We start from the raw sequence: 24,096 nt of genomic DNA, 5'->3' as shown, positions 1-24,096 counted from the left end.
ATTCTACTTTTCATAAAGAGAAACTGTTTGGGGAGCAATCCTGTCTCTGTATTTCTCCCTTCAGCCTCATCAAGGGTCGTTGTTGGAACTTTCCATCACTTCTTTCCTTTTCTCTCTCTCTAGCCGTTGCCTACACTGCTCTGCCTATCATAGCGAAGTCAGCTGCAGGCTTCCAGAGTGTGGCTGTTCAACTGCGAAATTTGTCATAAAGGTGTCAGGCATTTCTTAGGGACTTGGACTTCCCAAAAACATAGAGAAAGAAATCTTTCCTGGAGTGTCCCTTTCAGGCTGTCTTGAGTTGAAGGAGACAGAACTGGAGGACTACAGCAAAACAGCGGATTAAAAGATGCCCCAGGGCTGCAGGCCAACCCAGGGGGACACGCTTGGGGTCAGACGGACTGACTTTGCCCGGGCTATGCTCGAACAAAGTCAAGTTATTTTCTATTGAAAGTTCAAGCCCATCAAGATTATGCTGCTCTCCCTTATCATTCTGTTGCCAGTAGTTTTTAAATTTAGTTTTGTTAGTCTCTCAGTACTGCAAGGCTGGGACTGTTCTGAAGGCTCTTCCTCAGGAAAGGGGAATTCTACTTGTGTGGGTAAGTAATCTCATGAAAAGGCATTCACATCTTCCCAGAAACTGCCTTCAAATACCTGTTCATTCTGTTTTGTATACTTGGATATGTTTTTCTGATTTGTCTTTGGGTGTATATATTGGCTTAATTTTTGTTTTCTAATGCATGTATATTTCCTTCCTGGTTGTTAGAGGTAATCTGCTACCAACTATAAAAATTCACAGCTCCCGAACTGTTCTTACGTGTGTGAGGGAATATGTTCTCATTTATAACTAGCTGAGCATTTCATGTAAACCTCTGTCTTTATTCTGACATGAAGAGTAATACTCAATTGGTTAGCTTTATATTGGAAGCTGAGGAAATAGATGGAGTTTTTTTTTTTTTTGAAACTGTTTCTATGTAAGCCATAAAGGAAAAAAAGATCCTTTCTGATAACTTTGTGTAAGAACTCAGAATTTGCTAAAAAACAAAACAAAACAAAACAAAAAACAAACAGTGAAAAATGGGAAGGGAATAGGGAACAAATGTAATTCTGAAATTGTGAAAGTTAAGCCAAGTTTCACGTTAAATCTCCTCCCCTCCCTCCCCTCTCCTGCCCTTTCTGGATCTCTGACGGCAACTTCAGTGTTCTAGTAACAGGTGCATTGTAACTTTGAGCACTGCTAAGAAATAACAGTGAATAAATATGCCACACCCCCTCTGATATTAAGTGGGTTTTTAATCAAGGAGAAATAGGACTTTTACTGAATGCAAATACCAATCCTGCCTAAGGACTTTGCCTGAAAAATCTCTCTCCCCCTCCTTCCTCTTCTTCTTCCCCCTTTCTCTTCTTTCCTTCTCCCCTGTGCCTCCTCCACTTCTTCCTCTCTCCCTCTCTCCCCATCTTACTCTTCCTCTCTCACCCTCTCTTACTGTCGATTCATTTTATTTATTCCTTGGGTATGTCTCCAAACTGCTGCTCAAACAGAGCAGCCGTTTCCATTCATCAGAGGGCACTGACTGCCCTAACATACCTATCCTGTCATCCTGACCTTTTGTAAAGGGGTCTGGCTCCCAAAAAGAGGTAGGGTGAAGGAAACACAGTACAGTTCTCAGACCAGAAGTCTCTAGAAGACAGCACCAAATAATTGGAATAAAGAGAACAATTCTGAGTCAAACTGCCGACTTTGGGCTCCTGCCCTGGCTCTCCCATGAAGGAAGTTACAGATGAGGAAATCAGGTGCTCTTGCTCAGAATTCGGGACTCTGTCTCCAGGCAGTACTCATTGTAACAAGTGAGCAGAGCCCTAGGGCACTGGAAGGAAGGACTGAATTCTAGTGATCTCTATGTCTCCAGCACCTAGAACATTTCCCCCTTGATAGTATATACTCTATACATTCTTCCTGAATGAATGAGAAGTCTCTCCCTGACCTGCTAATCATATAGTCCCAGAGAATAGCTACAAAAAGGGGGTGACAAAAGGCCAAATGACCCCATGAACTGATTACTCAGCTGTTGGAGCAGAAATAAAAGCTTTGGGACAATTATGTCAAGTGGACTGGAGCCTCTCTGGGGTGGGAGAATTTTCTGAGAGTAGTTGGCACGTGACCAGGGGCGGGCATTGCCATCTGCCTAGGATGTGAGGGGAGATGGTAGGAGCCAGTCAAGAAGCAGAACCCGAGAAAGCAAAAAAATTACAGAAATGAACTGTTACACATAGCTTTAGAGTCTTAGGGAACAACCCGATTCCTGCCAGCAAAGGAGCTTCTGCCTTGTGCTCCTCCCTGCTGGTGGCTCAGAAGTGCCTTCACTAAGACTGGTTGCACCAAATAAACCTGAAGCCCAGGGTAGAGATAGTGTGCCACAGAGTGGAAGGTTTTAAAAGCCAATGTACCTCATTTCAAATCCATTCTACCTGTTTACTACTGGAATGTTGCTGGGAAATAATAATACCCCCCTTTCAGGATTGTTGTGAGGGTCACATGAGATGACACTGACATACACCTAGCACAGAGGGCTGTGGATTGTGCTTAGTACATGTCCTCTTGTCTAAAACACCTTGATCGAATCATACCATGAGATGCCTTATTTGAACAGTGGCACAGACCCCACAGAGTGTGGAAGGTCTGGATGCCACTTTGTGACTCTGCCTCTGCTCTCTTGTTCCTTGCCAAGTCACTGGTGTAACCTCCCTACCTTACACTCCACATCTCATGTTAGCTGATAATTGCCTGGGTCACACCCTGTGCCCCCCGGCATTTCAGAGGGTAGTATTTCTCCTCTGTAAATAGATAGAGTGCTATCATCTATTTTTTTTCTCCCAACTAAATTCTACTCACCTTATTTCTTGCCTTTGGCATCGAGACAGGCCACCTCTGGCCAGCAGGAAGAATGCTTTGTGGTCTGACAAGATTCAGGTTACTTTATGCAAGGTTGTCACTCATGTGACTGGTAGCCAGATAAACCTCTTGGTAACACAGCATTGGGTTTTCTTCTCATTCCCCACTACCCCTCCTGCCTTTTTTTTTTTAAACTAAATGAGTATTTTATTAGCCTCTATTTGAGCTAGAATAGGTGAAGAGTGCAATGAGGAAAACTGCTGGCAAATGGCTTCTGAACTTTCAAGCCTATTTGCCCTGGAGGGGAAATATCAGCTGAAAAAAGAAACTTTTCCTGTTTGCTGTGTGTACCTGTATTATTTATTTGAACTTTCTTGGTAAATAAAGGGTGAGGAAGAAGTACAGGCCAACCCTGAGACAGCTGACTGCAGGAGGGATCCTGGGACACCAAGTTAGCCAACCGGGGAGATCACGCTTAGTAAACAGTGAAATCCCCGATTTCAGCACTGGCTAAGGCTTGCTCAGCTTTCCAGTCATGTGCAAAGCAGAGTAATTCCAGGATCACAGCCTTGTTTGTTTTTACAGCCAAGGTTATGCAAAAGTTTTTTTTTAAGTTTATTTATTTATTTATCTTGAGAGAGAGAGAGAGAGGAGAGAGAGAGAGAGTGGGAGAGTGTACGAGCAAGAGTGGGGCGGGGAAGAGAGTGAATCCCAAGCAGGCTCCAGTGCTGACAGCACTGGGCTTGAACCCGCAAAACATGAGATACTGACTTGAACTAAAATCGAAAGTTGGACACTTAACTGACTGAGCCACTCAGACAGCCCCAAAGTTTTTTTTTAATCTAACAGCAAAAAAATTATAGAAATGATCTTTTCTGCATACCATGTGAATGAAACCACACCCTCAAGTACTAAGTGGTTTGTGCTTTTTTGAGCGGTAGTAGAGCTTAGTGGTAAAAAACTCAAGTTTTGGAGATAGACTGGGGTTCAAATCCTGTTGCTTGTGTATCATGTGTCTCATTTTCTTTGCTGCAAAACAGAGATAATTACTCTCTCCTTCCAGGATTGTTCTCGGGATTGTGTTAATGTATTTGTTTTCAATGCTGGCCGCACATTACATTCACCAATGTCCAGGTTATTATTCTAGTCCATCTGGGTCAGAGTCTCTTTTGCGGGTGAAATCCAGCCATCGTTTTCTTTGTTATTCTCCCTTGGCAATTCTAATGGCCATAATGGGCAGCCTGAGTTCAGGACCACTAAATTAATACATATGAAGTGCATAAAACAGAGCCTGGCACATAATTAGCACTCCATGAGTCTTAGCTGCTATTAATATTTTTATTGTTCTCGAGATTATTTTTATTGGTGGTGATAGTAGTAGTATTTTCTAACTATGGCTTAGTTTCATCTACAATAATTGATTTTTTTTTAAATTTTTATTTATTTTTGAGACAGAGAGCATGAATGGGGGGAGGGTCAGAGAGAGAGGGAGACACAGAATCAGAAGCAGGCTCCAGGTTCTGAGCTGTCAGCACAGAGCCCGACGCGGGGCTTGAACTCACGGACCGCGAGATCACGACCTGAGCCGAAGTCGGACACTTAACCGACTGAGCCACCCAGACGCCCCTTGAATTTTTTTTTGTACACAGAAAAATGTCACATTGAAAAACTTGATAGTTTTACATTTAAAAATGTAGTCAAAATAATTTCAACATTTATAACATATTTTTGTAATCAGGAGAAATGGTTGTTAAAAATATGAAAACATTTCAACCTGTTTTGAGTTAGTGCCCTTGTGGAACTACAGTTCCAGTGCTTGTCTTTCTGCTTGTTAGATTTCTTACCAGTAATAATTTTATTTTTTATAACAGTAGCGAAAACAAGCCACTTGATAATGATTATTTTAATTTTTTAAAGTTTATTTATTTATTTTGAGAGAAAGAGAGTATGAGTAGGGGAGGGGCAGAAAGAGAGCGTGAGGGAGAATCCTAAGCAGGCTTAGCACTGTCAGCACAGAGCTTGATGCAGGGTTTGAACCCCTGAACCGTGAGATCATGAACTGAGCTGAAATCAAGAGTCCAGTGCTTAACCCACTGAGCCACCCAGGCACCCTGAAAATGATTATTTAAATTCTTGCATATTTTTTTCTTATATTTGGAAGCAATTTCTCTAAGATTTTTTAAAAAGATTTTATTTTTAAGTAATCTCTATACCCAATGTGGGGCTCGAACTCATGACCTTGAAGTCAAGAGTCAGACACTCCTCTGACTAGCCAGCCAGCCGTCCCTTCTCTAAGATTTTTAAAGTTGTTGAGGGCATATAAAGAAATGATAAAATAATTATTTAAACGAATTTACATTTTGGGGCAAGTTGGGTTGTCCAAATATTCGACATTCAGTTTAGAAGTTGGAAGGTGGGAATTCTTTGCTTGTGTTCAGGAGACAGCAAGTAATTGTCTCCCATTAAAAGTAAATGGACTAGTAAGTTGGCTCATGTAAATTCAGGATCTGGTTTTACCAGCTACAAATTTGCCTTCATGAAAATCCACTTGAGATCATTTCTTATTTAGAGTGAATGAATGGTTCTTTCTTTCTTTCTTTCTTTCTTTCTTTCTTTCTTTCTTTCTTTCTTTCTTTCTTTCTCCCTTCCTTCCTTCCTTCCTTCCTTCCTTCCTTCCTTCCTTCCTTCCTTCCTTCCTTCCTTCCTTTCTTTCTTTCTTTCTTTCTTTCTTTCTTTCTTTCTAACATCAATAGTCTCCAATTCAGTCCCATCAAGAAAACGATTAAAATGTGGGCATATGCTCTCAGGATGTCTGTTTGTCAGTTACTTACATGCTATGGAGAACTACAACTATGAACATTACACAACACATAATATTTCTAATATTTCCTTTCCACACAATAGTGAATCTTCATCCAGTCTCTAAGTAGTACACATCCTACATGGGGAAGACTGTTCTAGAGAAGTAATAACATGATGGAACAAATGCTTTATCTTTTTTCACTAATCTGTGTTCACTTAGGTATGAAGAGAGAAACAAAAGGATTGCTAATTTCGTTTTCAAGTACAGGGGACTTATTCATAGTGAATGACTTTTCTCAGAGTGTATAAGAGAAGAAATAAAAAGGCAGCAGGGCTGTGCTGAGATTCTTTCAAAAGGACCAGAAGGCCATACCACATCTCTAAGGATGGGCTGGAGTTTCTGATATTCCAAAGCTCTATGATCTGCTGAGGTCACTATGTTTTCAGTTGTTCAAGAAAAATATCCTATTCTAACATCCTATGTTAGGGGAAACCCAGTGTCTCCTCCCTTTATCTTGGAGGGTTCCTGGACTTGGGGACAGTGATGTGGCATGTAAGGCTCTGTTCCCTCTGGTCCTTCCACTGAATTACTCATCTACTCTGGGCCTCACTTCTCTCACGTGCTGACTCTTTCCCACACTCCATCACCTCACACTGGACGTTAACCTGTTTTATTTCTCACATATAAGTCATAAGGGTGCAGACTTTTAACTAAAGGCTTTCGGCGAAAAGTTCTAGCCACACCCTGATCCAGCACATTAAACAAAACAAGATGTTTTTCATTCTAGTTCTTGAATGGTAAGTGATTATTCTCTGTGGCAAAGACTTACCACTCATCTCTTTTTCTTGGCATTAGCCTTCCACGATGGTAGCTGGCCCCTCTTTCTCCCTGGGTTGTGTGATCTGTATCTAGCCCTCTTTCCTTAATCTATTAGGTAAATCTATTAAGGCCTTCTTAATCCTTATGAACATTTTATTTATTTACTTCATTTGTATTTCCAATATAGTGAACATGCAGTGTTATATTAGTTTCAGGTGTACAATATAGTGATTCAACAATTCTGTGTATTACTCAGTGCTTATCATGCTGAGTGTACTTTTTTTTAGAATTTATTTTTATTATTATTTTTTAATTTTTTAAACATTTATTTATTTTTGAGACAGAGAGAGAGCATGAACAGGGGAGGAGCAGAGAGAGAGGGAGACACAGAATCCGAAACAGGCTCCAGGCTCTGAGCTGTCAGCACAGAGCCCGATGCAGGGCTCGAACTCACGGACCGTAAGATCATGACCTGAGCCGAAGTCGGACGCCCAACCGACCAAGCCACCCAGGCGCCCCTAGAATTTATTAAAAAAATTTTTTTTTAATGTTTATTTATTTTTGAGACAGAGAGAGACAGAGCATGAATGGGGGAGGGGCAGAGAGAGAGGGAGACACAGAATCGGAAGCAGGCTCCAGGCTCTGAGCCATCAGCCCAGAGCCTGACGTGGGGCTCGAACTCACAAGCCGTGAGATCGTGACCTGAGCTGAAGTCGGACGCTCAACTGACTGAGCCACCCAGGCGCCCCTAGAAATTATTTTTAACATTTACTTAGTTATGAGAGAGAGACAGACAGACAGAATGAGAGCAGGAGAGGGCCAGAGTGAGAGGGAGACACACAGAACTCGAAGTGGGCTCCAGGCCCTGTGCTGTCAGCACAGAGCCCAGAGTGGGGCTCGAACACATGAACCGTGAGATTATGACCTGAGCCGAAGTTGGACACCCAACTGACTGAGCCACTCAGGAGCCACTTGATAAGTGTACTCTTAATCCTCTTCATCTGTTTCATCCATTCTCCCCCCACACTTCCCCTCTGGTAACCACCAATTTGTTCTCTATAGTTAAGAGTCTTTTTTTTTTTCTCTTTTTTCCTTTGTTCATTTGTTTTATTTTGTAAATATCACATATGATCAATTCATATATTTGTCTTTCACTGACTGACTTATTTCACTTTGCATTATACCATCTAGATCTATCTGTGTTGTTGCAAATGGCAAGATTCCATTCTTTTTTATGACTAATATTCCTTAGTATGTATGTGTAGTATTTCTTAGTATGTATATACACACATACACACACACCACTTCTTTTTTATCCATTCATCTGTTGATGGACACTTAGGTTGCTTCTATAATTTGGCTATTGTAAATAATGCTGCAATAAACATAGGGATGCATGTATCTCTTTGAATTAGTGTTTCTGTATATTTTGGGTAAATACGCATCAGTGTGTGATCACTGGATCATAGGGTAGTTCTATTTTTAACTTTTTGAGGAACCTTCATACTACTTTCCAGAGTGGTTGCAGCAGTTTGCATTACCAACAGTGCACAAGGGTTCTTTTTTCTCCACATCCTCTCCAACACTTGTTTCTTGTGATTTTGATTTTAGCCATTCTGATATGTATGAGGTGATATCTCATTGTAGTTTTGATTTGCATGATGAATGATGTTGAACATCTTTTTATGTGTCTTCTGGACATCTGTATGTATTTCTTTGGAGAAATGTCTTTCTTTGGAGAAATGTCTGTTCATGTCTTCTGCCCATTTTTAATTGGATTATTTGGTGGTTTTTTTTTTTTTTTTTTGATGTTCAGTTATGTAGGTGCTTTATATATTTTGGATACTAACCCCTTATTGGATATGTCATTTGCAAATATTTTTACCCATTCAGTAGGTTGTCTTTTTGTTTTGTTTATTGTTTCTTCTACCGTGCAGAAGCTTTTTCTTTTGATGTAGTCCCAATAGTTTATTTTTTAAATTTTTATTTATCTATCTATTTATTTATTTATTTATTTTTAAATGTTTATTTTTTGAGAGAGAGAGAGAGAGAGAGAGCGTGAGTGGGGAAGGGGCTGAGAGGGAGACACAGAATCTGAAACAGGCTCCAGGCTCTGAACTGTTCCGATAGCACAGAGCCTGACGCGGGGCTCGAACTCACAGACCAGAGGATCATGATGTGACCCAAAGTTGGATGCTTAACCTACTGAGCTGCCCAGGTGCCCCCAATAGTTTAGTTTTGGTTTTGTTTCCCTTGCCTCAGGAGACATATCTAGAAAAATGTTTCGATAGCTGATGTCAGACAAATTACTGTCTATGTTCTTTTCTATGATTTTTATGGTTTCTGGTCTCACGTTTAGGTCTTTGATCCATTTTGAGTTTATTTTTGTGTATGATGTAAGAAAGTGGTCCAGTTTCATTCTTTTGCATGTAGCTGTTTAGTTTTCCCACAATCATTTGTTGAAGATACTGCTTTTTTCCCCCCCCATTGCATGTTCTAGCCTCCTTTGTCAAAGATTGTTGACCATATAATCATGGGTTTATTTCTGGGCTCTCTGTTCTGTTCTATTGATTTATCTGTCTGTTTTTGTGCCAGTACCATACTGTTTTGATTACTACAGTTTTGTATACTATAATTTTGTAGTATATCTTGAAATCTGGGATTGTAATACCTCCAGTTTTGTTGTTCTTTTTCAAGATTTGGCTATTTGGGCTTTTGTGATTCCACTCAAATTTTAGGATTATTTGCTTTAGTTCTGTGAAAAATGCTGTTAGTATTTTGATAGGGATTGCATTAAATCTGCTTTGGATAGTATGAACATTTTAACAATGTTTGTTCTTTCAATCCATGAGCATGGAACATCTTTCCATTTGTTTGTGTCATCGTCAATTTCTTTTATCAATGTTTTATAGTTTTCAGAGTACAGGTCTTCTACTTCCTTGGTTAAGTTTATTCCTAGGTATTTTAATCTTTTTGGTGTGATTGTAAATGGGATTGTTTTCTTAATTTTTCTTTCTGCTACTTCATTATTAGTGTATAGAAATTGCAATAGATTTCTGTATATTGATTTTATATCCTGTGACTTTACTGAATTCTTTTATCAGTTCTAGAATTTTTTGGTGGAGCCTTCAGGGTTTTCTTTATACACTATCATGTTATCTGTAAATAACGAAAGTTTTACTTCTTCCTTACCAATTTGGATGCCCTTTATTTTTTTGGATTGCTGTTGCTAGGACTTTCAAAACTATGTAGAAAAAAATAGTGAGAGTGGACATCCTTGTCTTGTTCCTGATCTTAGGGAAAAAGTCCTCAGTTTTTCGTTAGCTGTGGGTTTTTCATATATGACCTTTATTATGCTGAGGTATGTTCCCACTAAACCTACTTTGTTGAGGGTTTTTATCATGAATGGATGTTGTACTTTGTCAAATGCTTTTTCTGCACCTATTGAAATGATCATATGGTTTTTGTTCTTTCTCTTGTTGATGTGATGTATCTCATTGATTGATTTATTTGTGAATATTAAACCACCCTTGCATCCCAGGAATAAATCATTTGATCGTGGTGAATGATTTTTTTAATGTATTGTTTGAATTCAGTTTGCTAATATTTTGTTGAGTATTTTTGCATCTATGTTCATTAGAGAAATTGGCCTGTAGTTCTCTTTTTTGTAGTGTCTTTATCTGTTGTTAGTATCAGGGTAATGCTGGCCTCATAGATTGAATTTGGAAGCTTTCCTTCCTCTTCTATTGTATGTAATAATTTGAGAATAGGTATTAACTCTTTAAATGTTTGGTAGAATTCACCTGTGAAGCCGTCCAGTCCTGGACTTCTGTTTCTTGGGAGTTTTTTTGATTACTGCCTCAACTTCATTGCTGGTAATCAGTCCATTGAAATTTTCTATTTCTTCCTGATTCAGTTTTAGAGGTTATATAAATATATGTATATATTTAATGTTTATTTATTTTTGAGAGAGAGACAGAGCATGAGCAGGGGAGGGGCAGAGAGAGAGGGAGTCACAGAATCCGAAGTAGGCTCCAGGCTCCGAGCTGTGAGCACAGAGTGCGATATGGGCCTCAAACCCATGAACCATGAGACATGACCTGAGCCGAAGTTGGATGTTTGACAGACTGAGACACCTACGTGCCCCGGAGATTATATGTTTTTAATAGCTTATTCATTTCTTTAAGTTGTCCAATATTTTGGCATATAATTTTTCACAACATCCTCCTATAACTCCTGTATTTCTCTGGTGTTGGTTGTTATTTCTCCTCTTTCATTTCTGATTTTGTTTATTTAAATCCTCTCTCTCTCTCTGTTTTTTTTTTTTTTTTTTTTTTTTTTTTATAAGTCTGGCTAGAAGCTTGTCAATTTTATTGATCTTTTCAAAGAACTAGCTCCTGGTTTCATTTATCTGTTCTATTATTTTTTTTAGTTCTGTTTTGTTTATTTATGCTCTAATTTTTATCATTTACTTCTTTTTACTGGTTTGGGATTTTGTTTGCTCTTCTTTTTGTAGCTCCTTTAGGTGTAAGTTTAGGCTGTTTGTGGAGATTTTTCTTGTTTCTTGAGGTAGGCCTGTAGTGTTGTAATCTTCCCTGTTAGAACAGCTTTTGCTGCATCCCAAAGATTTTGGACTCTTGTATTTTTATTTTTATTTGTTCCGTGTATTTTTTTTTAATCTCATCTTTGATTTCCTAGGTGATCATTCATTGTTTAGTAGCATGCTATTGAACTTCCATGTATTTGTGTTCTTTCCAGACTTTTTCTTTGTGGTTGACTTTTAGTCTCATAGCATTATGGTTGGAAAAGATATATAATATGATTCTGATCTTTTTGAATTTGTTGAGATTTGTTTTATGGCCTAATGTGTGATCTCTTCTGGAGAATATTCAGGTGCACTTAGAAAAGAATGTGTATTCTGCTGTCTTAGGATACAATGTTAGATCCATCTAGTCATTCAAAACTATTGTTTCCTTATTGATTTCCTATTTGGGTGATCTAGCATTGATGTAATTAAGATGTTGAAGTCCCCTACTATTATTATGTTACTATTGATTACTTCATTTATGTTTGTTATTAGCTGTTTTATGTATTTGTGGCTATCATGTTGGGTGCATAAATAATTACAATTGTTGTATCTTGTTGGATTGTTCCCTCTATGATTATATAGTGTCCTTCTTTTGTTATGGTCTCTGTTTAAAATATTTTTTTAATGTTTATTTTTGTGAGAGAGAGACAGAGCATGAGCAGGGGAGGGGCAGAGAGAGAGGGAGACACAGATTCCAAAGCAGGCTCCAGGCTCTGAGCTTTCAGCACAGAGCCTGACACGGGGCTTGAACTCATGGACCATGAGATCATGACCTGAGCCAAAGTTGGATGCCCAACTGACTGAGCCACCCAGGCATACCTACAGTCTCTGTTTTAAAGCCTATTTTTTTGATACAAGTATTGCTACCCTGTCTTTCTTTTCACTTCCATTTGTTTATGCAGAATATTTTAGAATTCTTCTTCCTCCAACTCTGTTTTATTTTTTCTATTTTTTATTTTAGATAGAGTGCTAGTGGGGGAGAAAGGCAGGGGGAGAGAGAGAATCTTAAGCAAACTGCATGCTTATCATGAAGCCTGATGCAGGGCTCGATCCCATGACCCTGTGATCATCACCTGAGCTGAAATCAAGAGTTGGACACTCAACCAGCTGAGGCACCCAGCTGCCCCTTCAAGTCTGTTTTCTGATCATATCCTGGGCCTCCCTTTTTAAATAATAGAAAAAAATAAACTACTAAATAGCATAATGAAGTGTTTTAATAAACAAAATAACTGTTTCTCAGAAAATACATTCTGACCACAAGTTTTGAACCATTTTTTCTTCCTCTTTTCTTTCCACAGTAGGAGAATGTTAATTTTGAGACAGAAGTGAAGATTCTTAGAGGTAGGTCCCAGGTGGGAATACTACCTGGAGAGGAGACATTTTCCTGGACTCTCAGACTCTTTCAGGGTTCTGGAATTCCAGGGTTGAAGAGTGTCATTTCTTTGGCCAAGTCAGAAGTGAGGCAGGGTACTGACTTCAAAAGAGACCTTCATGGGTCTGGCCTTGACCAGTGATTGGAAGCTCCTCTAGGGGTTGTTCTTCTTTCCTGTTATTTCCAGTTTTTAAAGAGGGTCTTATTAAGAATTAGAGATTGATCTCACTTGTGCTGAGGAAAATGAGAAAAAGGCCAATCCTGTTTCAGATGAAGTAATGTAATAAGTGGCAGGTAGGAGAGACTTCCAGAGCACTGTGCTCCTACAGTGGTGTGACCAGAGGTAGAGAAGCTCAGATGAGAGGCACTGGTGGTCAAGGTTAAGGGAGGCAGAATATTTCCCAGTTAGTGGTTTAGTATAGTAGTCCCCACTTACCCACGGATTTGCTTTCTGTGGTTTCAGTCTTGTGCAGTCATCTGGAAGCAGATGATTCTCCTGACATAAGGTCAGAAGGTCAATAGTAGCCTAAACTACATCACAATGCTTATCATTCATCTCACTTCATCTTATCACATAGGCATTTTATCATGTCACATCATAAGAAGGGTAAGTATGGTACAATAAGATATTTTGAGAGACAATATTCTATATAACTTTTATTGCTGTATATTGTTATAATTGCTCTATTTTATTATTAATTATTTTTTAAGTTTATTTATTTTGAAAGAGAGAGAGAGTGAGTAGGGGAGGGGTGGTGAGAGAGGGAAAGAGAGAATCCCAAGCAGGCTTTGTGCCACCAGCATAGAGCCCAATGTGGGGCTTGAACACATGAGCATGAGATTATGACCTGAGCTGAAACCAAGAATCAAATGTTTAATCGACTGAGCCACCCAGGCACCCCTATTAATTATTGTTTTTAATCTCTTACTGTGCCTAATTTATAAAGTAAACTTTATCATAATTTTTATTATAAGGAAAAACATAGTTTATTTAGGGTTGAGTACTATCTGATGTTTCAGGCATCCACTGAGGGTCATGGATGTATTTCTTGTAGATAAGGGGGAACTACTATAGTAGGAGAATCAAATAGTTTGGATTGTGAATCAATTAGTATATATCATCTCTTATTTTTATCATTTATTTGTAGATTTTGTTGTACTAATTTATTTAGATTAATTTATGCTGTTACAAAATCAAATACTGGACCTCAGATAAAAGGTAACACGTATTTCTTACCTAAAAAGTAAACCCTCCCAGGTCTGTGCAATATTCTTAAACAAAAAGTTAAGTCACTTTGATTATAGTAGAGGATACTAGCAACTTTCCAATACATATAAATTACTCAAACTAAGATATTTTAGCAATTATTTTAATAAGATAGTTTTATAAACTTGTTATGAACAAACAAAAAACATTAGCTAACCTCAACAACTGGAAACTATTACATTGGAGAGCTTTTTCAGAATGTCCAGATCAATTTTAAAGAACATACTTTCTGTCAAGGAATTTCTAAACATTATTCAAGAAATTTTCAAATTTCATGAAGCAGTTCAGTGTTTAGTTCAGTTTTAATTTTTACTCCAAATCTGAGAAATCCTAGAGTTAGGGAACAAAATGTTCCGTTATAAATGTTATGTTAATCAATGTTTTGTTATAGTCTCTAATGTTAGAATTAGAATTAACTTTGAGAAATCAGCAGGAACAACAACAACAGCACAACAAAAACCTGAAGCATTGGAACATAGTTTCCTCCAGTGTCTATTTACTTCTTGCCCAAAGGTCAATACTTTCATCCAAAATGGTAGTACTACTCATTGTGAAGGAGCTATTACTTGCATGTTAGGTGAACCAAGAATGCAGGTTCATTTTGTAGAAATTCTTTATTAATAATAGTGTTTATAAATACTGGTATTGCATGCCACCATTTCAGTCCTTCTTACACTGCTGGTGGGAATGCAAACTGGTGCAGCCACTCTGGAAAACAGTATGGAGGTTCCACAAATAGTTAAAAATAGAACTACCTTATGACCCAGCAATTTCAGTACTAGGTCTTTACCCATAGGGTATAAAAATACTGATTAAAAGGGGTACCTGCACCCCAGTGTTTACAGCAGCATTATCAACAACAATAGCCAAATTATGGAAAGAGCACAAATGTCCACTGACTGATGAATAAAGAAGATGTGACATAAAAGTTGAATGGAACATCAGCCATCAAGAATGAAATCTTTTGCAACGATGTGGATGGAACTAGAGTGTATTATGCTAAGTGAAGTAAGTCAGTCAGAGACTGACAAATACTGTATGATTTCACTCATATGTGAAATTTGAGAAACAAAACAGATGAAGATAGGGAAGGGAAGGAAAACTAAAATAAGATAAAAACAGGGAGGCAAACCATAAGTGACTGTTAAATATAGAGAACAAAATGAGGGTTGCTGGAGGGGAAGTGGGTGGGGGATGGGCTAGATGGGTGATGGGCATTAAGGAAGACACTTGTTGGGATGAGCCCTGGGTGCTATATGTAAGCAATGAATCACTAAATTCTCCTGAAAGCAATACTATACTATATGTTAACTAACTTGAATTTAAATAAAATCTTGGAAGAAAAAAATAAGGAACATAAACTGACCATTAAGAGAGGAAGAAAGTTGACAGTTCCTGAATTTTGTAAAACTGTGAAATTCCAATATTCCAAAAATTTCAAGTATATGTTCTTTGGAAAAGAACCTGATATATTTTTTGAAATGAAACATATGGTTTAAAAAAAAAAAAGAATTCCTGTCCCCTAAAAGGTCCTTCTAGCTGGACTAAGAATCAAGTTGACATGAGACAGATTAATAGGAGAAAATAGAATTTAGTAAGTATATGTATGGGGAATCCACATCGCCATGAACAATAGGCAAAATGAAGTATATGTATCATTCTGAACTAAAAACGGGTAGGGGTTTGGGACTTTCAGAAAAGGAATGTTATTCACAGGGTGATAAGAAGAGCAGATATTTGGTAATTAGATGATTGCCCTGCCATGCAGATGGATCATTCAGGTAAAATTTCTTTCTGTTAATAACTCTTATTCTGGGAAGGGCCCCCAATTTAGATTCTTCTATGTAGTTAAGGAAGGGGCAAAATTTCCTCTTAAGCCCATAGGGTCTCAAGTGCCTTCAGCTCAAAATAATCCGCATGCCAAAGTGGCACATTCTTGAGGGGCCCTGTCCTGAACACCTTCAATTCAAATGTTTCCTTTTGGTGTAGGCAGGCTGGGTCCAAGGACCCAGAGGCGTTCCTACAGGACCGGCCAAGAGAGTCTACATGCAGGATAGAAATCAAACATGAGCTGGGACGGCATGAGAGCAGAGTTTATTGAAGATATAGAAAGAGTGCAAATACAGACAGAGCATCCAAGAGACTCAGAAAGGAAAAAGATAGTCTCATCTTTGCTTGGATCTGGGGTTTTTACTGAGGATTGTGGCCTGGTGTACATATCCTCCCAGGCATCCAGGATCTAGTCAGAACAAGGAAAAGGGTCCATAAGTCCTCCATACGTCGCTTATTCCTTGGAGCCAGGGGATCTTGGCGTCAAGATGTCTAGTGCTGGTGGTCTGGAATATGCACAGGATGGCTTCACTCGGTCATTCTCGCCCAGTCCTTCCTTAGATGTTATCTAATGTGCTGGTAGACTCTAAAGAAACCATTAACTCCTTGTTCCTTACAAGGAGGACATACATTATTTGTACTACGAGGCATATGTAAAGTGGGGGTGCAGTGGGGCTCAGTGCCACAAACTGTGACATCATGACCTGAGCCAAAATCAAGAGTCAGACGCTTAACCAACTGAGCGTTAAGCAAGAGCTTAACTGACCGTCCTAGCAAGAATAGAAGCAGGAAAAGGAGCAAACAGCAGATTTTTATGGAGTCCTTCAGTTTCTCTATGTCACTTTGATGCTGGAATTTAGTTAATGTATGGAAACTTCAGTTGTTTTAGCCAAATATTAGGCAGAAACTTTTGCTCTCATCACCTCTTGACCTTCTTTCTAAGCCAGGAGTTTGAATTGGTGTGTGTGTCTGTTTTCACTTTATGACCTTGGTTTTCTGATTCTCCCAAGCCTGGCTAACCATGCTAATGCCTCTCAGTGTCTGGGTTTCCCAAGTATTTCCCAGGATACTTAGAACGCTGGAATTTGTGTGAGTGTGAAGGCATTTGAGAGCCAGCAGACCCCCATGACAATGATTCATGGTATGGGCTGATTTATTTGCAAGCCCCCTCCCAGTGGCAGGATAGAAAAGGCCTCTCAGAGAACAGTAGTACTTTCTTCCTCCATCCAGAGTAGCCTGTCAGGGTGCTACAGACCAGCTTTGTCTTTTTGGGTAGATTTCCATTCATAAGGTGATTCTCTTTGTGGGTAGATGGTTGTTAGGATACAGACGGTCCTAACAACATCAAGGCAGCTGCCTTGTTCTTTAGCACATGATGTGGCAGTTGAGAAATAGTGTTTTATTTTATTCATTTCAATACTTTTCTGATTAAAATTTCAAAAGCTTGAAGAAGGGTCTTTCTTCTTCCATAGGTTGCATCCTTTTATAAACAGATCAATTACAGAACATCAGTCACACTCAGCACCATATAGCTGTTGACAACAATCCTGTGTATTTGGGACCCTTCCCTTATGAGGTTGAAAAACATGCAGAGTTTAGAACCTACCAGGAGTCTTCATATGTTTTCCTCCCTCTGAAGCATACAGTTGTTCTGTTTACTATAGAATGTTCAGCAGAAAGGAATTTAACCTCTCCTTGGTCTGCAGGGAAACTGCAAAGGCTATTGTCATTAATTTACCCAGTATGTGGAAATATAGATCTTTTAGATTTAAGCAACATTGTTGAGAATTTTAAAAGCTCTGAGTGGATCAAAAAGTTTATTATGTTTTGGAAAACAAATTTGAAAAACCAACCAAAACTTATATTTCTTGATTATTCTAATGAATCCTGGCAACAATTTCATGTAAGGAGAAAAAAGAATATGTGAAGAAAAATTTCCATCTAAAATTTCAATGCATTTAAAAAGCACCCAACAATGGGGGTGCCTGGGTGGCTCAGTTTGTTAAGCATCTGACTCTTGATTTTGGCTCAGGTCAGGATGTCACAGTTTGTGGGATCAAGCCCCACGTTGGGCTCTGAGCTGGCAATGCGGAACCTGCTAGGGATTCTCTCTCTCCCTCTCTGCCCCTCTCCTGTGTGCTCTTCCTCCCCCCCCCACACAATTAAAAAAAGAAAGGATGATAGGTGAATTTCTTTAAATATTGATAGATTATCTTCTGGAACAGAAACCTAAAAAAAAGCACACTGTGCATGGATATCCCTCTGTCACATAAGCTATGTTGATGCATAGGAAATGACTACATTTTATTACTTCCAACAGACAGGATGAAATGCCATTTTTTAAACAAAGGACACATTTTAAACAGTGAATTGTGGTTGGTGCATTACACATGTGGATTGATCTTGTCACAGGAAAAAGTGGAGCAGTAGATAGGTGGTTCTAGTGTTACCTTGCTGTTGTCTTATTTTGCATGAGAGCGCTCCCTCAGTTTCAGTCGATGGGCTATACCTGGCAGGTTGTGTTAGGCTTCAACTTTTGAAGTTAATAAGGTTCAATTGTGTAGCTGATATGAGCTTCCAGTACTCACCTCATAGGATTTTATGACAACTAAATACATTAGTCAATATAAGGTCCTTAGACTCACACTTGACTTAGTGAGTTTCCAGTAAATACTAGCTGTTACTTTCCACCCAATACCATAAGCTGAGACATTTAGAACACCTTTGCTTTGTGAACACCATTGCTTAATGATGCTTAGAGAAATCTGAAGTTAGTTTCTTGGGATGAGCCAAGTCCTCACAATCATCTTACCCATAATTTTCTGTGATTTGTTATTATCCTTGATGATAAAGTATGACACAAAATTTCCAATTAATTATTTTTTCCTAATTACTCCATCATATCTGCTTTCAATATTCCAAAGAAATTACATGAAGTATTTTTTCTCTATATTTATATAGCTATATGTGCAGCTGGGGCTTAGGATTAACTGGTTGGTCAGGGTGGAATTAATAAGAAAAATGAAATTGGACTCAGGAAGCATCTAGAATCCAACACTTTTTAATTTCTTATTGTTTTTGTCTATTTGTCTAGGGATACTCAGAATGTATCTACAGGCAAATGTTTATTTGTTTAGGCTTGTAATTTGAGAAACATTATCTTAAAGTAGTGAAAGAAGATAATTGTGTTAAAGTGTTATCACATGGTTTGATTTGCTGACAGGTGTAAGGTGTTATCTCATGGTTTTGATTTGCATTTCGCTAGTAATTACTGATGTTGAGCATATTTTCATGTGTCTGTTGGCCATATTTATGTCTTGTTTGGAGAAATGTGGACTCAGATTCTCTCCCCATTTTTTAAAATGTTATTTATTTTTGAGGTGGGGGCTGACAGATTGTGAGTGGGAGAGGGGCAGAGAGAGACAGAGACACAGAATCTGAAGCAGGCTCTAGGCTCTGAGCTGTCAGCACAGAGCCTGACATGGCACTCAAACTCACAGACTGTGAGATCATGATCTGAGCCAAAGTTGGACACTCAAACTGAGCCACCCAGGTGCCCCTCTCCTCAATTTTAAATAGGGTTTTTTGGTTGTGTTTTTGAGTTGTAGGAGTTCTCTCTATATTTTTGCATATTTACACCTTATCAGATATATGGTTTGCAAATATCTTCTCCCATTCAGTAGGTTGCCTTATTTGATGATGGTTTTCTTTGCTGTGCAGAAGCTGTTTATTTGGTGTCGTCCCATTTGTTTATTTTTGCTTTTGTTACTCTTGCCTTTGGAGTCAGATTGCAAAGATGGCACTAAGATCAATGTTTGGGAGCTTACCACCTATGTTTTCTTCTAGGACTTTTATGGTTTCAGGTCTTCCATTCAAGTCTTTAATCTATTTTGAGTTAATTTTTGTGTGTGGTATAAATAGTAGTCCGGTTTCATTCTTTTGCATGGTAGCTGTCCAGTTTTCCCAACACCATTTATTGAAGAGATTGTCCTTTCTCCATTGTGTATTCTTGGCTCCTGTGTTAAACAGACCCATTTTCTAACCAGTTCCTGGAACATGGATGCAGAGAATCTGGCCTTAGGGTGAACATGCCTAGAGCAGTGTTTCCCAAAGTGGGTTTCTTGACACAGTTGAACTATGAGACCCTAACTAGTAAGAGTTCTTGGTAAATTCAGTTAGAGATAAGCAGCACAGCATGATGTTTAAAAGCTAGACTATGTGATCAGAAAGACATGGCTTTATTATTTATAAATAATTAATCTGTTACTTATTGGCCATGTGACTATGTCAACGTTAACTGCTCCCAACTTCAGTCTCTTCTTCTGTACAATGAAAACACTGAGAACCCACCTGCTGGTGTTATCCAACTAAATGAAACAATACATTCAATGTGCTACCCTAAGAGATAACACCCAAGATGTTGGCTATTGCTATTCTGGTGATACTCACCACCTGCCTTCTTGGAGTATCAAAAAGTGTAATGGCACATTAAAGGGTGAGAAGTCCTATTGAAAAAAAAATCTGCAGAACCTTCTTGTCCCAGTTACCATCCTGAGAACCTGGAAGACCTCTTAAGGTTGACGATGAGAATCGGATTGAGGGTTAGGTAGGGGCTATTTTCTGCTTTAGATGACACATGTCTACCACCACTCTGGGACTAGGGTGGCAAACTTCATTCGCATTTTTCAGAAAGCAAAATTGGGCCCCTAGGCTTGTCTTTCAGAATTAAGATTTAAATTCACCTCTCTGGCTCCCCTTTCTGGATGTATTATTTCTGGGTCACTTGGTTTCTCTCTCACCTGCCTTGAATTTTGACACTAATGAATAAGCTGAGAAAAAAGCTATGATTGTCCACCAAAACAGATGGGGATAGTCTTTTAGAATGAAATAAAACTTTCTGTGGTTCATAAAACCCAAGTTGCCCCTCAAGTCAGCCTCTTGAGAGGCAGTAATAAATGACTCTTCTTAGGGGTTTATGGTAGGAGCAGTGAAAGGTGTCAAGCTTTCTTATGTCATCAGGTCCATCACTTTAAATCTACCTTCTTTCTGCATGGTGTTGTTGAATCCTGAAGGCCTGGAGCTTCCTTTTCACTGTCTGTCCTGTGAACCTGCAGTCTGTTTCCAGATTTAGAGCAGGAAGCCTGTGGTGGGGAGAGCAGGGTGCCATATGGGCCTGAGAGAAGCCCAGGATTTTTTGTTAATCTGATTGCTAGGATCATTTATGTGCTAACTAGGTTCTGTGGGTCTTTGCCCGCAGGGGGCAGAAGAGCTTGGCTTCCTTTTCCCATTTACCTGTGTGGGACCTCTCCCACCAGCTCAGAGCAGGTGAAAAAGGGACTGTTGTGAAATATTCTGTTTCTACCGCCCACTTCAATCAAAACCTGCTTTTCCTAATTGACCTCTGAACCAGCTCTTGGAGTCACTAATGAACATCTTCAGGATGCTCCAAGCATTCTGGCCTCCTTTGTAATTTCTGCAGATCCCCTGCTAATCCCCAGGCTGAGAAGTCAGAGGCTTCAATTGATTTGCCGTGACCAGTTTGCTGTTTTGGGGTTTGTATTCCTTAGAAGTAATGTTTGATTTTCTGTGCACTTCCCTTTTACTGAATGGCACCCAAAATAAACACTATAGGTTTTGCCACGGGAAACTTTAGCTGTTCCAACATGCACATTCTGCTGACATTCAGATCCACAAATTGTCCCACACACTGATGTTTACAGAGTCTTTGACAGGTCTTAAAAACCCTAACTTATTTATCATTTCCTGTGGTAATACAGAATGACTATTTTACCAAGCCCAATTTTCAAAGTCTTTCATTTTTAAAAGAATCATGTTACATTTCATGTCTACAAATACCCAGGCCCTACAGTTACACAAAATGATGCCAACAGTGGGGGGGGGGGGGGGGGGGGGGGGGAATGAACAATGTTTTGAGGGAAGTGGAATTAAAACCAGTTACATAAGCAAAATGAAGATTGTAATGTCTTAACATATGGCAATCCAGACCAAGGCAGGAAAGAGGGTGATATTGGGCTGCTAATTGGGCACCAACTAGTGGTGGCCGTTGGGAAACATCATTGGATTTCCTCATCTCAACTAAATCTATGATTTCCAATTCACCAAGATGTAAGAATCATCTGGAATGTCTCACCCTCAGCCCAGCCCTTATACTAAATTGGAATCTTAAAGGAAGGGGTCTGCGAAAGACACACACACACACACACACGCACACGCACACGCACACACAACATTCTGATTCTTTTGGACAATTTTAGAAAACACTGATAGGTAATGTTTAGGATCTTTTTAGTTCCAAGAGGATGCTATCTATGATTCACCAGTGAATGGGAAAAATCGGAAGAGTAAATTCATTAATTCATACTTAGTACTGTAATAAATATTTTCTATTTTTTGAAGAGTTACTGAAGTTAATGTTATGGTTTGTGTTTTATGGATCTAAGTATTCTTCAGATTTCTCTTTGATTTATTCATTGTAATATCTGGCCCATCTAGCTCATGGTGTTATATTAAGGATAAATGAGATCAAGATGTGGAAGTTTGTTGTTGTTGTTGTTGTTGTTATTATTATTATTATTGCTATTAGTAAAATAACCACTGTAGGATTGACTCTGCTTTTATGAATTTGATAGATCTGCTGGTGTCTTTGGCTTTGTTCCTTTGGTAAAAGCCAGACAAATTAGCAAATTACAATTGTTTCTTTATTACTTTTTTATTCAAAAATTTTGAGTACCTATTATGTACAAAGTGTTGTGCTATATTCTGTCTAAAATTTTTAAAGTACCTTTTCTTTCTCCTTTTTTTTTAAACCTGGAAACCTCCCATTCAGTAATACTTTTATTTATTTAAAAAATTTTTTTTCAATGTTTATTAATTTTTGAAAGAGACAGAGAGAGCGGCAGGGGGTGGGATACAGAGAGACAGGGAGACAGAGAATCCGAAGCAGGCTCCAGGCTCTGAGCTGTCAGCACAGAGCCTGACACTGGGCTTGGACTCATGAGCCAGGAGATCATGACCTAAGCTGAAATTGGATGTCCAATCGACTGTGCCACCCAGGTGCCCCTATTTGTTTTTTTTTTTAAGTCTTATTTTTTTTTTTTTGTATTCTCAACACCCAGTGTGGGGCTTGCACTCATGACCCTGAGACCAAAAGTCATATGCTCTTCTGACTACCCAGCCAGGTGCCCCCATTTAGTAATACTTTTAAATAAATAAGTTTTATTGAATGAATAAATGTATCATTCATGTATCAAGTATCAGCACATAAGAAAATTAATAATATGTATTGGGTGCATTTGTTCAATTTATAGAGAGTACATGATACACATTTCAAAAAGAGGACTCCTAGCAATAAATCTACAGGCCCACAGACCAGTAGCTATGAGCTTAGGGTGCCTTTTGCTATATGACTTCTTTTCCTCCAGGACACATTGCTGTGGGATAGATGAGTTACACCAACGTTCTCATCCAGGGGTTCAAACCTGAACAGTGGCACAAACCTATATAGTGAGACCTTGGTTGTGGGAATCGGCAGTGGCAAATTATATTTGTGTAGTGTTCCATAATTAATAAAATACTTTCCCATATAAAATTTCATTTCTTTCCTCAATAATCCTCTGATGTAGCAGTGAGGTCCTGTGCAGGGAAGCTATGGCGCCAGGACTAGAAACAAGGTCTCCTGGCTCTCAGTCCAGTGCCCTCTTCCCATTTCTTCTATGATACTTCTGGTTCCACAGCTAGAGTGGCAATAGGAAATGGACTGTCCTCTGTGTCTGTGCAGGAGTCTTCTGTTGTGGGAAAGATATGGGAAGAGTGATTTGAGCTAATTCTCCTAGACATTCATGCCAGCACCAATTTCAAACTCTCATGATCTTGCACCCCTTCCTTCCTCTTGTATCTATTCTGATATCCTCTAAGGTGGAGTTAATGTTCTCTGACCTTAGAACATAATTCCTGAGTAAGAGGATGTTAATCCATCATTACGTTTAATCTTCTTTTTTTAAATGTTTTTATTTATTTTTGAGACAGAGACAGACAGAACATGAGCAGGGGAGGGGCAGAGAGAGAGGGAGACACAGACTCTGAAGCAGGCTCCAGGGTCTGAGCTGTCAGCACAGAGCCCAACGCGGGGCTCGAACTCATGGACCGTGAGAATATGACCTGAGCTGAAATCAGATGCTTAACCGACTGAGCTACCCAGATGCCCCTCATTCCATTTAATCTTTAGAACAATGAACATGTTCGCTATGTCACATTAAGGTATTAAAGTCTAGTGTGGATGCAATGTGAATAATATGTGAGAATAATGTGAACCTCGCGGAGAAGGAAGAATATGTTAGCATTCATCTCCAATCCCCCACTCATCCCAGAGGTTCCAGAGTTATCTAAAGGCAGGGCTGAAGGAGCCTTCTCACGCTCAGGCAGAAGAGACCAAGGCGACTAATCTGGCTGCAGGAGACGAAGCTATTCTCTGGCATTATCTTGAAGCATCAAAGGCAAGCTCTGTGCA

The 24,096-nt window shown here is 39.1% G+C and overlaps 1 protein-coding gene across 1 annotated transcript in view; it reads left to right on the top strand.

Moving 5' to 3' along the window:
• Positions 1-24,096, top strand: part of EGF (epidermal growth factor) — a 96,396-nt gene continuing 72,300 nt past the window's right edge. The window contains 1 exon segment of the mRNA XM_027062510.2: positions 1-596. Within this exon segment, the coding sequence (XP_026918311.2) occupies positions 470-596 (127 nt within the window). The 5' untranslated portion in view covers positions 1-469.

Source organism: Acinonyx jubatus, chromosome B1 (assembly GCF_027475565.1).
Source record: "Acinonyx jubatus isolate Ajub_Pintada_27869175 chromosome B1, VMU_Ajub_asm_v1.0, whole genome shotgun sequence".
NCBI classification, from domain to species: Eukaryota; Metazoa; Chordata; class Mammalia; order Carnivora; family Felidae; genus Acinonyx; species Acinonyx jubatus.
Note: the sequence above shows the minus strand (reverse complement) of the source record. Positions and strands in the feature narration are given on the sequence as shown.